A 17,335-nucleotide genomic window follows, 5' to 3' on the forward strand; every position below is an offset into this window, starting at 1 on the left:
TGGACATCTCTATGCATACACAAGGGAAAAAAAATGTGACTTTCAGAACATTGCACAACATGGTTAGTAATAACAGTAAGTGAGCCTTGATATACTGAAGGATTGCAAAACTTCAAGCTGGAAATAATTTTCTTTATTTTTGCCAAGTTGTCTTTTTCATATCGGTTCCTTCATAAATGCAGTGACTCATAAATTCAGGCAATTTTTAACATAATGGCTTGTTATGTGTTCTTGGAGCTTGACCTCACTGGGTGTATAATATTAACCTTTTCGCTACCCGTGGACTTACTGTATTCTGTTCCACAAAATGAGGGAATGGTTGGGGCAGGAAGATTTGGAGATCATCCAGTCCAACCCCCTGCTAGAGCAGGTTCACCTGGAGCAGGTTGCACTGGATCTCATCCAGCCATGTTTTGAATATCTCCAGAGAAGGAGACTCCACAACTCCCTGGACAGCCTGGTCCAGCACTCTGTTACCCTCAGAACAAAGTTTATTTCTCATATTCAGATGGAATACAAGTGAGAACACCAAGACTGGATTAGTTCAGAATGTGAACTTGGGTGGAGTTAGAGCATTTGTCCCTCTGAAGAGACAAAACATGGCCAGAGAGTTCAGATGCTTTATGTCAGAGAATTGGTAGATAAGGACTCCAGTATGACCTCAACATGCTTTTAACTCTGGGAAGAACAGATKTAACTTTCTGATATTGTGGCACATTCTCTATGGGTTGCAAATGTTGAGTAAGGATGTGGTATTTTCCCAAAAAATGTATGGCAGGTCAGGCAGAGGTTAAGGTTTGAGTAAATCATCACGTGGGAATTGCTGGGTGAGGTTCTTGGATGGGTGCTGTGCAAGAGGTCAGGCTGGGTGATCAAAATGGTCTCCTCAGGAGTGAAATCTTGGGATCCATCAGGTCAGCAAAACATGGTAGAGATAACATTTGTACATCTCCAATTTAGGGAACCAAAACTGAGTTAAGGAAATTGTGCCCCACTGAATTATGCCGATGTCTTCTTTTTAAATTTTGACCAGAGTAGTCATTGTTTGTAGGCCCAGATCCCTTCTTCCTCCTTGGATATTACTGAGAATTGCACAAGAACTGGGTGGGTGGRTAGGTGGAGCTGCCCTTCTCACAGCCAGTCACGCCAAGCAAAAAGCAGAAAATCTTTTGTTTCTATTTGTCTAGGCCATAAATMATCCATTATGGAGAGGTACTCAAAAGCTTGGAATATCTGGCTGCAGCCATTCCAATTTTTTAAAATTTATTTTTAGTCTGAGGCTAAATGAAAACAAGATTTAAACAATGAAGATGGATTTTTMATGGTTGGTTTAGGCAAGGCGATTCCAGAATTTTGCTTCTGCCATTGTAATGTAKCTATTTCATGAAGTTTCATGACTTTGTGGGGCTTTTTCATTATTTAAACATTATTGTGTAATATGTATGTGCTAACACTGCTGCAGGAGACKTAGGAGATGCCATTTGAGGTATTCTACTCATTTATAAAGGATTCCTGTTACATAATGTCCATGGAAATGTCTCCTGAAGGTAGGGTTTGGATACTCCAGTGACCACAGTTAGAAAGGATTCCGGCTTGACAGTGAYTTGTCAGGGATCTGRGGTSACATTTAACTGAGAARRAAAAATTGGGAGTGGGAGACACCTYGATTTTAAAAAGATRWGWYRKKTYMKWYYCWWSMSMWGMKSMSCTKYMYKTTWTKYWWWTMAAAWAAAAAAAAAACMAAAAMSCAACCCAAGRCAGCCCTTCCCCCAGAAYATCTAAGTGATGTCAAGYTGTGATATGTTGTTACCCTCTATTGTTATGAGGATGTCATGAATTCATGGAAAAATAGCACCTGGATTAAGACAGAGAGCATTTTGTGAATCTCCCTGAGGAGCTTTCAGAACTGTACTCCCAAAATTGCAAAAAGAAGAAARCAAGGGGAAAACTGCCACTGAATTTTGGTACAGATTTGCACAGGAAAAAAAAACGTTTTGTTACAGCAGACCCATAMGGGAGGAAAGTTCAGATGGAAATTCTCCAACCACTGTAAGGGTTGACTCTTATTTGGAGAGCTTGACCAACCAGTTGCTGAAGGTTTGAGATTTCTCTCCAGACCTCAGAGGAATTGGAATACAGTCATGCAAGTAGAAAAAGCTTAGCTCCCCTGTTTGGCAGAAACCTCAGAGGTAAAGGAGAACATTCAGGAGCACTCAAATAGGAAATGAATATTCATAGATAATGAACAAACATAACATTTCAATTTGCTTTTCTGGCCACCATGTCACAAATACAGTGGCATCATAGGGGAGAAGAATGACTTTAGGATTRGAGAAATGTTTGAGAGGTACTGCACTATGGTAATGATGTGTTGCCAGGCATTATTTTTCCTTCCAAAATGGGCACACCAGGAAATAACAAAACAGTTTGTTATTGTAATATGTTAGTAATATTTCTGAACAAATTCCTCTAATTTAGCTTTTTCATTATAGGATACCTTTATTGGTGTTATGCTGAGAAAAGATTTTTTTATTTTTTCACTCCATTCCCCTGCAATTTTGGACAGAGTATGAACGAAAATAATTTTGTGAATTGTGGTTTGGAAGTTGAAGGCCAAGAATTAGTGATTTTTGGAGAATTCATCTGGATGTTATAAAATGTCATGAGTATCAAAGACTGCTGTTCACAGCAGTTTGTAGGTATCTGGACACTTCCCAATGTTTCATGTTGAGCACCCTACTATTTAAATGCCTCAAAGCAATCAATGGTTATAAAAGGTCTTTGCACCAATGAAACTTATGTCCAAAACTTTAGGTGAAAAATTTCCACAAAACTGTCATTTAGAATATTCAGTTTAGAAAACTTCACAAGTAATAACTCATTTTGTCACTGAACTGAGGGAGGATTGTTGTGAGTATTCAAGTCTCTGTCTGCCAAGTGTTTCACCAGAAAAAAAAAATGAGTATTTGCAAAGCTCCACATCCCAGGAAATGAGTTATTAACATAAACCAGGATACTGATGCAGAAAATGGAACCCACYAGGGTGGGATGTTTGGAGTGGTTATTCTAATYTGGTTTGCTACTTGAAARTTATTAATGTTTAGTAGTAAAGAAYAAAAAATAAGCTACTAATAATTAATACTGGAATGAAGAAAGGCTTTGTGTTTGGCCCAAATCCAGAGAACAGGATTTTTGGGAGTGTATGGCACTGCAAAAAGTGTGCTTTCATAAAAGCCAGTAGTACAGCTTCATAAAGTGTTTTTTAAAATGCTAGCCCAAACTGTTTGCTGAGCATAACCAGAAAGCTTTGTGTGTCACAATTAGTCCTTTCTGCTTTCCACCTTCATTCCATGAATTTATAGTTCTCTTTGTGACAAAACAAATCCTTAGCGTGAAAGTGACTGTAATATAAGCACTGCYGGTTTATGACCTCACTGAGCAAAGCGAATGGGCTTAGGAAGTTTATTAAAAAGATCAAGAATAAAGTTTTCTGAAAAACGTGTCTGAAATTTAGCAGTTTAARCTTGTTTTTCAAAATAATTCCAACATTTAAATCTGCAAGTCAAGGTACAATGGCCACAGTGGAACACTTAGCAAGGCACTGTCCTTTGTGATGTGGATGTTCAGGATTTCCTGAAGTTCTGATCCATTTTTTGAGAGGCAAGTGGTCACCCAAGAACATAGGTAACCCAAAGCAATCTCTTTGGCTTTAGGTCTAAGAATTTCCAAACTCTTAAAGCACCAAGGTGCCTAAAGCTGCAGGTGGGTGTTTAGTGGGATCCTTAAAACTCTGGCTACAGAATTTCTATGTCTGCCAGGTACTTTGAAAATTCCATTAGTTGCGTATTAGAATCATTAGACTGGTGGATGCTTCCAAAAATCTGGTCCTGAGTGCTGCAGGAACCTGTATGCTGTTTGCTGTAGTACTGCTGAAGTGCCTGGTTGCGTAAGGAAGTTCAGAATTAATTATGTTTGGTTAATACCATATCATTATGGTTTTGTAGCGGCTTTCTCAGAGGTTCTGTATCTACCCCATGAAAAAGCAAAGTGTGTTTCCCACAGAGCTCCCTTCTGGGTTGTGAAATGGCAGATCCAGCAGAGTGCTGGATCTCTCCCCTGCTGCTGGAGGCAGAACAGACAGCTCGTGTTGCTGTTCCCTGAAAACCCGGGCTTGCATATGGAATTCATAGGTTTGGTGTTACCTGATCCATGCCCGGAGGGAAGGCCAGCACTTGGAGTAAGTTCTGCCTGACCACAGCCCTGCTCATCTTTCCAGCTRCAGCTTTAGCTCATGGGTTGGAGTTTGAGGTCACAGCACTTTCCTGCAGTGCATTCAGGTGAGCAAATCGCTCAACTCCACGGGCTCTTTGAGCAGAACAAGAGCGGGGGAAAGAAATATTTCTGACCATGTTTGGCTCTCTGAGACACTGAAAGGTAAAGCTACTGTGATGAGGGGCCCTTTGGGGAAAATTACTCTTTTCCTGGGATTGCGACCCTGAAGGTGAKGGTGAGTGCTGCCTCCCCCTTCAGCCCTGAGCCTGAGCAGAGGGGTCTGCTGGAAAGCCCCAAGTCAGGTGCCTGCTCAATATCAGCTGCCAAATATTTTTTATGAGGTTGCTTCTGGCTGCTCCCTACCTATGATATCGTCTTGCYGAGCTCCCTTGGTACTTTCCTGAGCCAGCACGGAACTCCCTGGGTCACCAGGCTTYCAGAGGTGTCTTCCCATTTCTGCTTATTGTACAGTGGAAAGGGAATCCTRATTTAGGCAGGCTGACTCAGCCAGCCTGAGCTGGAGTCTGGCATTTGACAGGCTGCAATGCTTGAGGTAGGTGGTCTGAATGSAGCCCTAAATAAATAAATAAAAACCTAGCATGACTTTATCAGAGACATTGAAAGAACAACTTCTCTAAGCATTCGTAGGCTCGAGTCCAAAATATTCACTCAGATTTTCAGCATGCTGGTTTTATGTGGTGTCATTGCTGGACAGATACTATGAACTATAAATATAATTTTATGCTTATGTTTTCGCAAGTAAAACCTAAATGGCTGGGAGGGGGTGCCTGACCCTGCACTCAGAGCAGCACAAAGAACAGAGGAAGGAATGGTCTGAAAGACACTGCAGAGCAGAGACAAGGGGGTCTCAGTCTGAGCCACCTAGTCATGGCTGCTGCTTGAAATGCAATGCAGCCTCCATTGCTGTCCCACTGCCATCACAAACAGGGCCTGAGGATTAAATTGCATTGCTGAATCAAATAATAATAATACAATATTATTATTACTATTATTATTAATTATCTAATAATAATATAACAATAATATTAATTAATGTGAACATCCACCCATTCCATCCCAGATATCCATTAGTTTGTGGTGTATTTCTGGGTAGAATAGAAATTCTGTTAAACCTTCTGATCACTGGAATGCTTTTCCTGCAGAAGAGCCAGATTCCCTACCTTTCCCCCTGGCCCAGGGCCTGGAAACCCGAGGCCGTGCATGGACCTTGGTCCCTCCGTTGGCAGCTCTGCGTAACCTGTCACGGAGACAGCCCGAGCACAATTTTTGCACATGATGAATATGGATCTTTGCTGCATCTGGCAGGCTGCAAAAACCAGTGCAGGAGACTGTCATTAATAGATAATAAAAGCAGAAAGAAACATTAATGGGGATAAGCTTTTCTTTTACTGGGACTGATTATTACTTTTTTGTTCTTGGGCTGTGACTAGATCGAGCTGCAAAGAGCAGCTACCAGTGCTGTGTGCAATGCTGTGTTTTGTTGCTGGTTGTTTTTTAATCTGAAATATTTAACCATGACATCTTCAAAGTGCGACTGTGTCATACATCCTYGTACACTAATAGATTTCAAAGATGAAGAGCCTTGCTGCTTTATGTTTAGTCATGCCTTCATCTATAAATTTATGGCAGTATTATGGTTTAATGAATTGAACAAGTCCCAGAACAACAACAAAAACGCTCTTTTGTTTGAATTTAGATATAGCGCACTTTGTTCTTCAAACGAATAATAAAACCAATATGTTTTTTAAGTGGTAAACTCGGGGGGAACTTCATCTCRCGTTACTGATCAAGCTCTCAGGGAGCTGTGTGTGCACATGTACACATGTGTGTGGTAAACAGGCGCTTTCAGTCGTGCTCTTGGACACAGGCTGAGCATTCGTATTCCGAAAGCGATAGGCAAACCTCCGAGAACAGATGGAGCAGAGTTCAGCACAAAGGTTTAATCCTATCAGGATGATTCCTGTATGGCCATCTGGATAATCCGGTGCACAAATTCAGTGCCTGTTAAAAGTACAACGTAGGCCAAGATTAGCGTCACAGATTTTCCACTAGACTTGTTCATATTTGACTTTATGATTCTCAGACTCCAGAAAATTGCATTAGAGAGCCTGTGATTTGTGAGAGAAATCAGATGAGGAATAACAACTCTTAGGGTACTTGAATTTCCTTGAAGAAACTGGATTACAGGTACTCCCTGTCCCTGGCAGAACTGCTTTGTGTTTCTGCACGGGTTGTTCTTGTTTCTGAAAGACGATTACCGTGAGCTCTCTGTTGTGGGCAGACTTTCTCAATTCTGCTGAACAAAGAGACCCCAGCTAAAAATTAATATTAGTTGGATCTTGTTTTTATCGGGAAAAGAAATTCTTCGTTTGCTGTAGAATTCACCTCATGTGAATTTCTGATTGCTGAACTGTATATTGTAGTGTGGGGCGGTTAATTTGAAGGATGTGGGGTTCTGGTTTTTACTTTGTGATAATGTAAGAAGTCATAAAARATTAATTGATACTGGTATTTAGTTTGGAAGTGAGAATTTAGATTTAGATTGAACTCTGTGTTTCATCTGGAATAGTTTCTGTATGTCACCAACAAAACCTTGCCAGTCTGGTCATAAAGTACTGGTGGATATTGGAGCATCAAGACTGAACCCTGTTGTGCTCTGTATGCTGAGCCTGGAACACCTTACAGGATTTTATCTGGTCCTGTGTCCTGACCCTAGGAAGATTTACTGTGAGAGATTTATTGTTTTGTTAAGATACTGATGGAAAATGAAAGTGAGAAAACAGGACCAAGGCTGGTGGCAAAACAAACCAGGAATTTGGAAATTGCACCCACCTGCCCTTCTCTTGGGGTTCAGAAAACCAGTAAAGCACAGGGTTAACATTTAGCAAATATAAAATTCATCATTGGATCATGAGGGACCAGTCAGTTAAATTAAGTATGTTTTGGAGTATGCAAACTATGCAGCGGTATTTGTTTTGACAAACTTTTAGGGCTGATTTCTATTACACATTTTGGGCTTCCATTTGCAAGGTTGCCTCCATCCTCACCCAGAAATTGCATCAGTASAACTATTTTTAAACTTGAGTGCACTTAACCAGATGCAGTCTCCTTTCTGGACATGCCTATTGTTTTTAAAATAGTCATAGTGACTTAGCTGGGCTCCAGAACTTCRTCAGCAGAAGTTAAATCAGTGGAAAGACATTGAAATTGAAATGAGAGAGGCAGATAGGATTTTTTTTTTTTTTGCTGTTTTATTAACAAAACCTTTAAAGCCCATATTCAGATACAGCAATCCCATCCCTGTGTCACACCTCAGTCCCCTCCATGGTGTTTATTGCCTTTGGCTTTCACACTGTTCCTGCACCTTTGCAAGTGACTCCATGGGATGGAGGAAGGAGTGAAGGAATAGAGGTGCAATAATTTGGGGGCTCATGGTAAAGCATTTATCTTGCTTGGGGGTCAAAATATGTCTGTGCAAACATTATAGGTTAAAACCAGCACAGAATTCCCCAGGAATGAAAAATCAGAGCAGCACATCAAAAAAATTCACAATAAAGTTTTTAGGCTTCTTGAAATATATATTTAGAGAGAGAGTGGAGATCTATTTTTAAAGAATAATAATAAATATATTGTATATGTATATATATATATAAATGTTTAGGCTGAAGCTACATATTTAATTTAACATAATTTTAGGTGGGTTTGCAACATTGCATTTTTCTTGGGGAATTTATTATTTGCCAAACAAACATGACAGACCTCTCTTTGGAAGCCAAGTTTTACTGACTTGCAGGGAGATATAAAGGACTCTGATTGTTTTATTAATTTTTGGAAAGCAGAAGGTAGCTCCCAAAGTAAAACAAAAAAATAACCCAAATAAGCAAAGAAACTCCCAGAGCTTCCTCTGTGATGTGAAAAGGTTTAAGAGAATGAATGAAAATACATTTCCTGCAATCATACAGAGATAACTAAATTATTATTTTATGGAAATGTTGTAAGTAAAATACGCAGCAGATTTTTTTGTGACAGGCCTCTCATTATTCTGGATTGCCTCCTTTTTCCATGCAGTCATTTTTCAGGCACTGATCAACAACTGAGAGCTTTGGAAATCATTAAGGAAAGAGAAACACAGAGGGCTCCATGAAATGTAACTTTGCTAGCTSAGGCATCAGCAAGGATAAAAGAGAAACACAGGCTTAAGTATTGATTGTAGGTGGAATATTATCCCAGGTAATTTACATTTTCATTTCCCATTAATGGGAACTGAGCATCCAAAATGCTCGGCAGCAAATCACAGCCAAGATCTTTGATTTCACAATTGCAAAACAGAAACAAAGGCAACCTTCCTTCCCTTCCCCCAACCTGGAGGGGTTGCACGGTGCGTGTATTTTTGGTTGAGTGATTTCACCCAGTGCAGATGTCACAAAGGACCAGGAGGAGGTTGCCATTTTTGGCAGGGTGCTGTAATCTTTAAGGCTCACAAATGCAAACCCCAAATCTCGAGGTGCTGCTTAGGACAGGCCTGGGAAGGGGGAGCGGGGCATCACATCCTCGTGCTGGCGTGGCACAGAGCTGCRTGAGTTTGAGTTATCTGCTCCAGAGGGAAACCTCTGCTCCCCTGTTTCCTGCACAGCAGCTGCTCATTGTCAGCAGAGAATGGGAGACGGAGCCGGCTCGATACGCAAAAGGAAAGCAGGAAGATCATCACTGCACCCAGATAAGCAGCAAACGCATTGTTTAGCCTAAGAGCGAAGATTTAATGCTCCAGTAAAATATATAACAACTCGGCCTCATTCCCTTTCGCTGAAGTGTCCGTGACTAAGCCTTTGGGCTGGTCCTGAGCACTTTTCCCCATCGTGGTTTGATGAACTTCAGCAGCTTCCAGCCCAGCAATGCCCCACACACCAGGCTGGAATGGCACCATTACCTGGGCAGACAGCATTTTTAGGGTTCCCGTTTCAGCACACTCAGAATGGTGAGCAGCCTAACAATTCCTGCTTCTCAGGAATGAGGATATTATTTAAGGGAAAACAACACCACCCAAAACTCAAACAATCCCCCCTGTCAATAAAACAGCCCAACTCAACCACTCAAAAAATATTTGGCTTATTCTTTCAAATTGGAAAAAATCCCAGAATTAGTGGTGAGTCCTGAGGCCAGGGTGTTGGCAGTGCTGCTTCTGCTCCTCATGTGAGGCTGAGTGAGCCCTGCCCTGAACTGGGGGTCCACACATGACCCAAAGCTGTTGTGAGATGGGAACCCCAGTTCTGTACCCCTTGCCCAGCTCTGGGGAACTTTTCACAGGGCAGTGCCCAACTATCTTAAAAAATCCAATTCTTTACCCTCCMGCTTCTTCAGTAGGGTTTTTAAGCACTTCCTCAAGTGGTTTGTTGAATCACAACTTCAATAAGTCATGGTTTTGGGTGCTTAAAACTGATTTGTGTCAGTATTCTGAAAAATCAGTAGTTTGGTGAAAGCATTTAACAGGTTGCAGGATCAGACCCATAAACTGTGGGTTAATCTGTGGCKCATTTATTTATTTAGCCTGGAATTAGGTTTTACCCAAGGAAAAAAAAGGGAAAATTAAATTAAATTCCAGATATTTTCAGTACTTCCTCTAAGATGAGACATAAATTCCCTGTTCCTCTTAATTCCCAGTTTTAACTGCCTTTATGCAACTCTCCTTGCGTGTCACAATACTCTTAGAGAGAAGAAAAATAAAAGCATGTGCCCTATCATTTAAACTCCTGTTGTGATGCAGCAACTGTTGTCAGAGCCTCATCTATGGAATAATAGAGGATGAAACCACACTTCATGATAAAAACTGCAGGCGAGGTCATTCTTACAGTCACCAGCACAAACTGGATATTAATCATAGAGCAAATACATTTCAGAAGCTAAATAAGAGCRGTCCCAGAGCCCTGCTGATAGCTGTGCATCCCACTAATTCACCTCAGTGAGCATTTACCTCTAAGCTCAATTAACCCTTATTCCAAGGCCACCCATAAACTTTGTGGTAAATATGTTTTTTTCCCTCCGGCCTCTGTTTTCTATCAGTGGAACAGATCATTTCTGTTGGAGGATAAAAAGCTATCTCTGTTTAGAAATGCAGGTCYCTAATTAAGAGTATGAAATGTCCAGTGTGTGTTTGTGAGGGGCTGGAGCTGGTGGATTATTGATTCTGTAAATTCAGATGCTCCTGAGGGCGTTATTTCTGTTATTTTTTCTGTCATCAGGTGCTGTTTGAGGCAGGTAGAAATGCTTGGGGGGTAGGTGGGGGAGAGGAATTTCCTGCTGCAAGTGCCTGCACACCAAGTTAGTTGTTAGACGTGTACAAGAAGCTAAGAGGAGATGTTATTACTGTTGTTTAGTTATTATTATTATTGTTATTAGTATTATTAGCACTGTTATTATTCTCCCTGCCAAGCATTGTTCAGAGGCAAATTGGAAATGTGGTAATTAGGCCCTGACTGGTAGTGTAGTACTTGTGTCCCGAGCCAAAGTTCAACGCCCTGAAATGAAATTTAAACCAATTAATCTGTTAGATTTTTATCGCTTGTCCGTGTTTTCTCAGCAATTCCCTCAGCACGTGGCCTTTGATCAACTCTCATACAAAAGCTAAAATGTGTGCCTGCTGCTAGCAAGATGGGGCTGACATTAACATGGCACTCATAAAACAATCAGAGCAGTGAAGCCCTCAAACAGACAGGGCAGAGTAATATTTAATAAAAGCGCACACATAATCTTCAGAATTAGCATTTTGTGCCTTGCAGTACCTTTGGGAGAAGAGCTTTTATTTGTGGAGTGATCATTATTATAACAAAGAAGAGCTACCTAATAATTTCCACTTTAACTCTGCAATATGCCATGAGCATTTCTGAACCATTATGCTAAACTGTGGCGGGGTAATCATTTTATTGTCACAGTTTGAGGGAAGAAAAATCCCCTGTATATCAGTAGCTGGGAGGTGTGGGAACACAGGAACACACCGACACACGCAGCACACAASAAAAAACTTTTCCTTTTTTTGCTCCCCATGCACTGAAGTTGGTACCTGCTGTCCTTTGTATGGGAGGTGATAAGATTTTAACAATGTGCACTCTAAGAAAAGATGAAGATTTCATAAAGAAYGTAATTTCCCTTGAAGTTGTTAAGGTTTTTGCTCATAAATCCTTAACATTTATTGAAAGAGACCTTAGCTTTGAAGTCAGTGGCAGAATTCCCTTTGGTTTGGGGTTGCAGTGCCTCCCTCTGCCATCTCTGTGAGCTTGGACAGCAGGAGCAGCACGATGGGACTCRTCAGAGGTGGACACTGCTTTGCCTTGGATTGTGCAAAGAAGGAGAGCAGCTCAGGAAGGCTCATAACCATTTCAGCAGCTGGAGGAYGTGGCCACATCCCCTTCACCAGGAGCTGCAGGTCCTGCTGTGGCTGGAGGGGGATGTTTGGCTTTCCAGCTGTTCTGAAAAGATGCAGTGAATGTAACACATTCCCACCAAAGAGTCTGAAAATCCTGCCTGATGGCTGGGCTACCAAACTCTTGGTTTTTATCATAGTTGGCTTCCAGCTGTTCATTTAGCAATGAGAACAAAGAAGTTCCTATGTGTAGGAATGAGTATTCTTTTTTTGTTCTAATTCTTCCTTAAAGTCTGTTCRTGTTATCAATCATGTACACTTCACTGCCTCGATTAAGACTGGTCTAAAGTCCTTCACTRTATTTTGTTAGCAGTGCAGCTTCAGACTTTGACTAAAAACTCTTTTTCTACAGAAAAAAGCTAAATTTTATTTAACCTTTTTTCTATTTGTTTTAAAAACACCATTTCAGAAATGATGCTTGGGGGTTACAGAAGGCCATGAGAAGTGATAATATTTTGAAACAAAACATTTTGTTTTTCTTGGAGGTATTGAAAAGTGTTATAGTTAATTCCAGATAGACATTCTGGAACTTTGCATTCTGAAAAAAAATAAATGTTCTGTATTTTGGTTTGTCTTCCAACCAAAACCAAATGTAGAAAAATCAGTGAAAGGATTATTCTGCCTAGCTCTGTTTTTCTAGGGTTGCACAGAAGTAAACACCTTCCAGACAGTGCTTTGAAAGTTGCCAAGTGATTAAGAGCAGAACTATGAAGAGCTGAGGGCCTGAGCTGGCCAGACATTTGTACCAGGGGCATAAATAGAGCTGAGGTCATTGCCTTGCTCTCCCTCCCAATGTCACCTGTGGTGATGCTGCAAACGGGACCCAATTCCATCCTCCATCCAGCAAAGGGCCTGGGAAGGGCAGAGTTTTAGGCCAGTGTCCCGAATGACACTGCTTGTTGCAAATATGTCATTGTATAAACATGTTTTGTGCCCTCAAAAACAGGTAGCAGCCTGGATGCCTCCCTCAGCACGTCTTCTTGGGATGCAGGCCTTCAGGGCCACTTCCCTGGCTGGGCAGCACCTCCTGCAGCCCTTCCAATCTTTACAGACACTCCCATTTTAATATAAGAGAAGCTGTGTGGGGAGAGCTGGGGAGTCCCTCTGGTTTTTGTGAGGTGGGAAAATAATGCCTGAAATCTTTTGGGAATGTACAGCACTCTGTGGCTGTGCCTGCAAAGGGTTCCCTCCTGCCCTGCTTATGAAATCACCAAGCCCTGACTTGTTCTCCTCAGAGGAGACATCCTGGCTGTTGCCAGCAGTTTTGATGAGGCACTGATTCAGCACAATTTCTACACATTTCAGTCAAATGACATGTGCAGTTGGTCCCAGTGACTTTGCAGGAGAGCGTATCCCAGTGAAGAACTCCCAGCCCCAGTTCAGTGCAAAGCCCTGGCTGCCCTGGATGGGACTTGGCACATGCTTGACATGAAGCAAATGCACATATAAAATATCAGAATCAAATACATGAGGCAGCACTGACAGGGCAGCACTTTGAACCTCTGAGTGCAACGTGGGGACTGCAGAGAACATCCCAAGATAAACAGCAAGAGCTTCCTCATGGGGTCCTGTAACTGCACAACACTATCTTGCATTCATTTTAAAGATTACTCAAATCTATAATTTTCAATTGCAGAATCATTTATGTTGGAAAAAACCTCTAARATCGAGTCCAACTGTAAACCCAGCACTGCCAAGCCCACCACTAAACYRTGTCCCCAAGTGCCACATCTACATGGCTTTTAAATACCTCCAGGGRTGGTGACTCAACCACTTCCCTGGGCAGCCTCTTCCAGAGCTTGACAGCCCTTTCAGCAAAGCCTGCATATGTTTTCTGTTAATGGCTTATGGCCTCAAATAGTTTTTATTCACTGGTATTTAGGAAAAAAATGTTGCTTGTAGTCTTTAAGAAAAGTAGCTTATTCTCTGACACATGGGAAACTGATTATCTCTGGGTTTTATTGTAGGGGGTTTGTGTCCACAATCAACTGGGAATGCAGGAAAGGGTGTAATTTGGAAGTGATTTTAATTTTTATTTATGAAAATGTTTGATTCTGTGAAAGGGCTAGATGGCATTTTGAAAAGCTGCTTTCACTGTAAATCTGTTGCTGTGAGCTTGGCTGAAGGGAAAGCATTTGTTTTGGACATCGCAGTGGTTTTTGTGCTCAGTTTTATACAAGTAACTCAAATCCAAATTAAACACATTGAAGTTACTTCTGTGCCGCTCTACGTTTTCGTGACGGTAATGTCAGGATGTTTCTTTTGTTAGCTCATGTAAAACTTAATGGCTGTGCTCTGCCAAGTTTGGAGTAGGGTAATGATTTTTTTTTTGCTGCCTGTTTGTGTTTTTCCCTGGAGCTGGCATCCCCGTCAGCTTAAGTAGTGGAAAAGTTTGTGCTGGACACTCGCAACCTTTTGTAGGTAGGGCTGGGGTCTGTTTGCTCCCATCCGTGCTTGCCACCAGCAGCGCTGTGAGTCTGGGGCAGTGCACACAGAAACCCTGCTGAGGGGTACTCAGCCTCTCCCTTTCCAGCTCCCTCCTGCTTCCCAGCTCCCACTCACCCACCCTGCCCAGGGACTGGGGGGATGGAGCTTCCCAGCACCACACCGGCCCTTGCAATYAKCTCCAACCAACCAGAACTGCACTRAACCAGCATAAAGATGCAAAGGGTGTCTTTAGCATTTCGTGTCTGGAGCATTTTGAATGAGGTTTCTGTGAATGAATTAATTTTCTGTCTTTACAATTAGTGGAATTTAGGACAGGGCCTGTGCCTCATTAAGTAACTCACTACACTGCCACATTGAGTAACTTATGAGGGCAAGGGTTTTATCCTGGATGGTGCTAATGCATGGGTGGCTCTAATATCYCTGTTTTCTTAGTAAATCCTTACCTGACGAAGCGCCTGAGCGCTCTTCCTTGAGTACATCATCAAATGCTCRAAGTTACAAACCAAATTACCAGCTCAATCAGCCTTTCCATCAAGGAGCAACTCACAGCCAAATGCCAGCAGCCCTGAAAGCGGGSAGTGGAAGCCTTTCCTGAGTTTGCAGTGCAGCCTCTTCCCTYTGGAAAGAATCATTCTTTCCAACATTGAGGTTGGCTGGTGGAGTTATGCTGCTCCTTGAACGTGTTTTCAATGAGTAGTGAAGTTGCTGTAGTACCTTCTTTACTTAAAATGTTAACTAATGTTATCTCATGCCATATTCTCATCTCATGCTGTATCAGCAGGAAAAGTTGGTGGCATTTTGGGTGAAGTTTCTTCTTATCATAAACTGTTGTGATTACGCTGAGACTACACAGCAGAAAGCTCCCCATTTTGCCTAATTCAGCTTATTTTTACAGTAATGTCATTTCTGTTGCTGCAGCACAGTTAAATTCTGAGGTACCCTAGTGCTGCAGAGGAGGAGAATCATTGTGTGAATGTTTACACTGCCCCTGCCCACCAAGATTTGAGCTGCTTCTGCTGACATAGTCTTAAACCAGAAGCTCTTAGGCCAAGATTTGAGCAGCACTTGACTTTTCAACATACTCTCAGAGACTCTGAGTAGATACCATGCCAAGAAAGTGGCTGTGAGGCTCCATGAATTTGGCAGAATGTCCTGCACCCATATCTTGTTTGTCCTGTAGTTGGAATGACTGCATGTGGGTTTGGGTTTTGGGGTGTTGGTTTTTTTTTGGTAGTAGCCAAAACATTAATCAGGGCAGGATGGTTTAATATTGAACAACCTGGATCCGACTGAAGAACAGTGAAAGAAATGCTGAGGGTTACACCCTTTTTTTATTTTGCCAGCATTTTCCATAATATTTATGGGAGTTTCCTTGGTGAGTTTGGGTTCTGATGGATAATAAAGCAAACTTACTGGAGATTGTTTTATTAACTCAGGTCTTGCACATTTAATATACAATAAAAAATGGCATGTGTCCTGATTTCCAATTGGTCCCTGCCCTTCATGCTGTGATTTTTTTGTTAATGTAGGATTAAAAAAATTATTTCTTCAATGCAGATAATAAAGCTAAACAGAAATTAATTTAGAAAAAATAATGCTTCCAAAGATAGAGTTTGAGGTCATGCATATGTACTAGAAATAACGTGATTGCTGAAATCTTTGTGCTAGTAAGGGGGGAAATGAAAGCTCCTTTTATTTTATTTTTCTCACGTCTTCTATCATTAAAATCCAGTTCTAACAGCAGAATACTTCTCTTTTTCATGTGTGTTGAAAAGCAGCTACACCATGTATCAAAGCCATCAGTCCAAGTGAAGGATGGACTACAGGAGGTGCCACTGTCATCATCATAGGAGACAATTTCTTTGATGGGTTACAGGTCATATTCGGCACCATGCTGGTTTGGAGTGAGGTAGGTGTTGTCTGAACRCTAATGTCTAATAGCTTTGTCTTCTTGTAGCCAGCCTGTCCTTTCTCTGTGCCACATGCTAAATCAGCAACAAATGTTGAGACCCGAGTCCTCGCCTCACTCAGTTTTATGAAAATAATTAGTCCAATTTACCTGTGGCAGGAATCCATTMCAGCCAGGGGGATTTGCATCTCCTCTGGCTGACCCAGAATTTCGCTCAGTGGGTTTTATTCCAGGGGAAGGGGAGGATAAATGCCTGAGTGAATAATTCTGCATTTAGCACTACAATAGCTAAGGGCCCACAGGAAACAAAYGTTTAGGTGATCCTGCTTTCCAGGGAAACTGGCTGCTGGGAGCTGCAGCTCAGTGAGGTGGAGATTGCAGAAATTCAGCACCTCTGAACAGCATATTCTGAAGTGGATRCTTGGTGTCAGTATCATTTTCATCACAGCACCCAAAAGCACTGTGTTATACCCACAGTGGACTCCCCACACCTGGCAAGGGCCCCTCTGGTTCACAGGAACCCTTTCCTTGTTTCTTTTCCATTTTTTTTCCTGTTGTTGTTCCTCCCAGCTCCTTAAATCCTGTCTTTTCCCAGCACATTATTAATCATGGAGTCTGATATTCCCCAAAAACCAAATGGCCACTGTAGAGGCTGTGGCAGGGTTCCCTGCTGGCACAGGGAGGCAGCTCCAAGGAAAGGTTTACATTTTGAACTTAGGGCTTTCCAAAAGCATTTTGGGGGTTTAATAAGAAGTTGTCATTTTCATTATTTTAATACTAAAAACACCGCCAGCCTCCCTGAAATAGTTGTGCAACGCTTCCCAGTGGAGAGAGGATCTTCTGGTGCTTTACCTTATATCCTGTAAATACTAAATCAACACTATAGCTTAATTTATATCCAGCACATTCCCCCTACTGATTCCTTTGCACATATGGCAGCATTTTTTCCATGTGRAGAGTATTCTCTAATGTCCTTCACGAGCGTCACTGTTCTCTCTCTCTCTCTCATCCTTCCACTTGAGGACGAGTGTGGATGAAAGGGCATTCCCGAAAAGGAGAGATGGTAAATGAGCCCTATTCTGAAGCCCTTATGTGATCATGAAAGTGCCCCCTGGGCCCAGTGTAAGCATTTTGTGTGTTAGTATTGAAGCCATTATGGCTGCAGACGTTTAACAGGGAAAGGTGAAGGGGCTGGGWGGAAAGTGCTCTGATTTTGGTGCTGCAGAATTGGATCTTTCATTATAAATCTTGATTCTATTTATTAGTGAAAG

At 41.7% G+C, this 17,335-nt stretch overlaps 1 protein-coding gene across 1 annotated transcript in view; it reads left to right on the forward strand.

Moving 5' to 3' along the window:
- The window catches only part of LOC130581355 (transcription factor COE1), a 91,822-nt gene that overhangs the window by 13,430 nt on the left and 61,057 nt on the right, over positions 1–17,335 (forward strand). Inside the window, exon 3 of the mRNA XM_057379411.1 lies at positions 15,934–16,064. Within this exon, the coding sequence (XP_057235394.1) occupies positions 15,934–16,064 (131 nt within the window). The remainder of the gene's footprint in view (positions 1–15,933; positions 16,065–17,335) is intronic.

Source organism: Malurus melanocephalus, unplaced genomic scaffold, assembly GCF_030028575.1.
Source record: "Malurus melanocephalus ecotype Western Australia unplaced genomic scaffold, MMel_1.1 scaffold_404, whole genome shotgun sequence".
Classification (NCBI taxonomy): Eukaryota; Metazoa; Chordata; class Aves; order Passeriformes; family Maluridae; genus Malurus; species Malurus melanocephalus.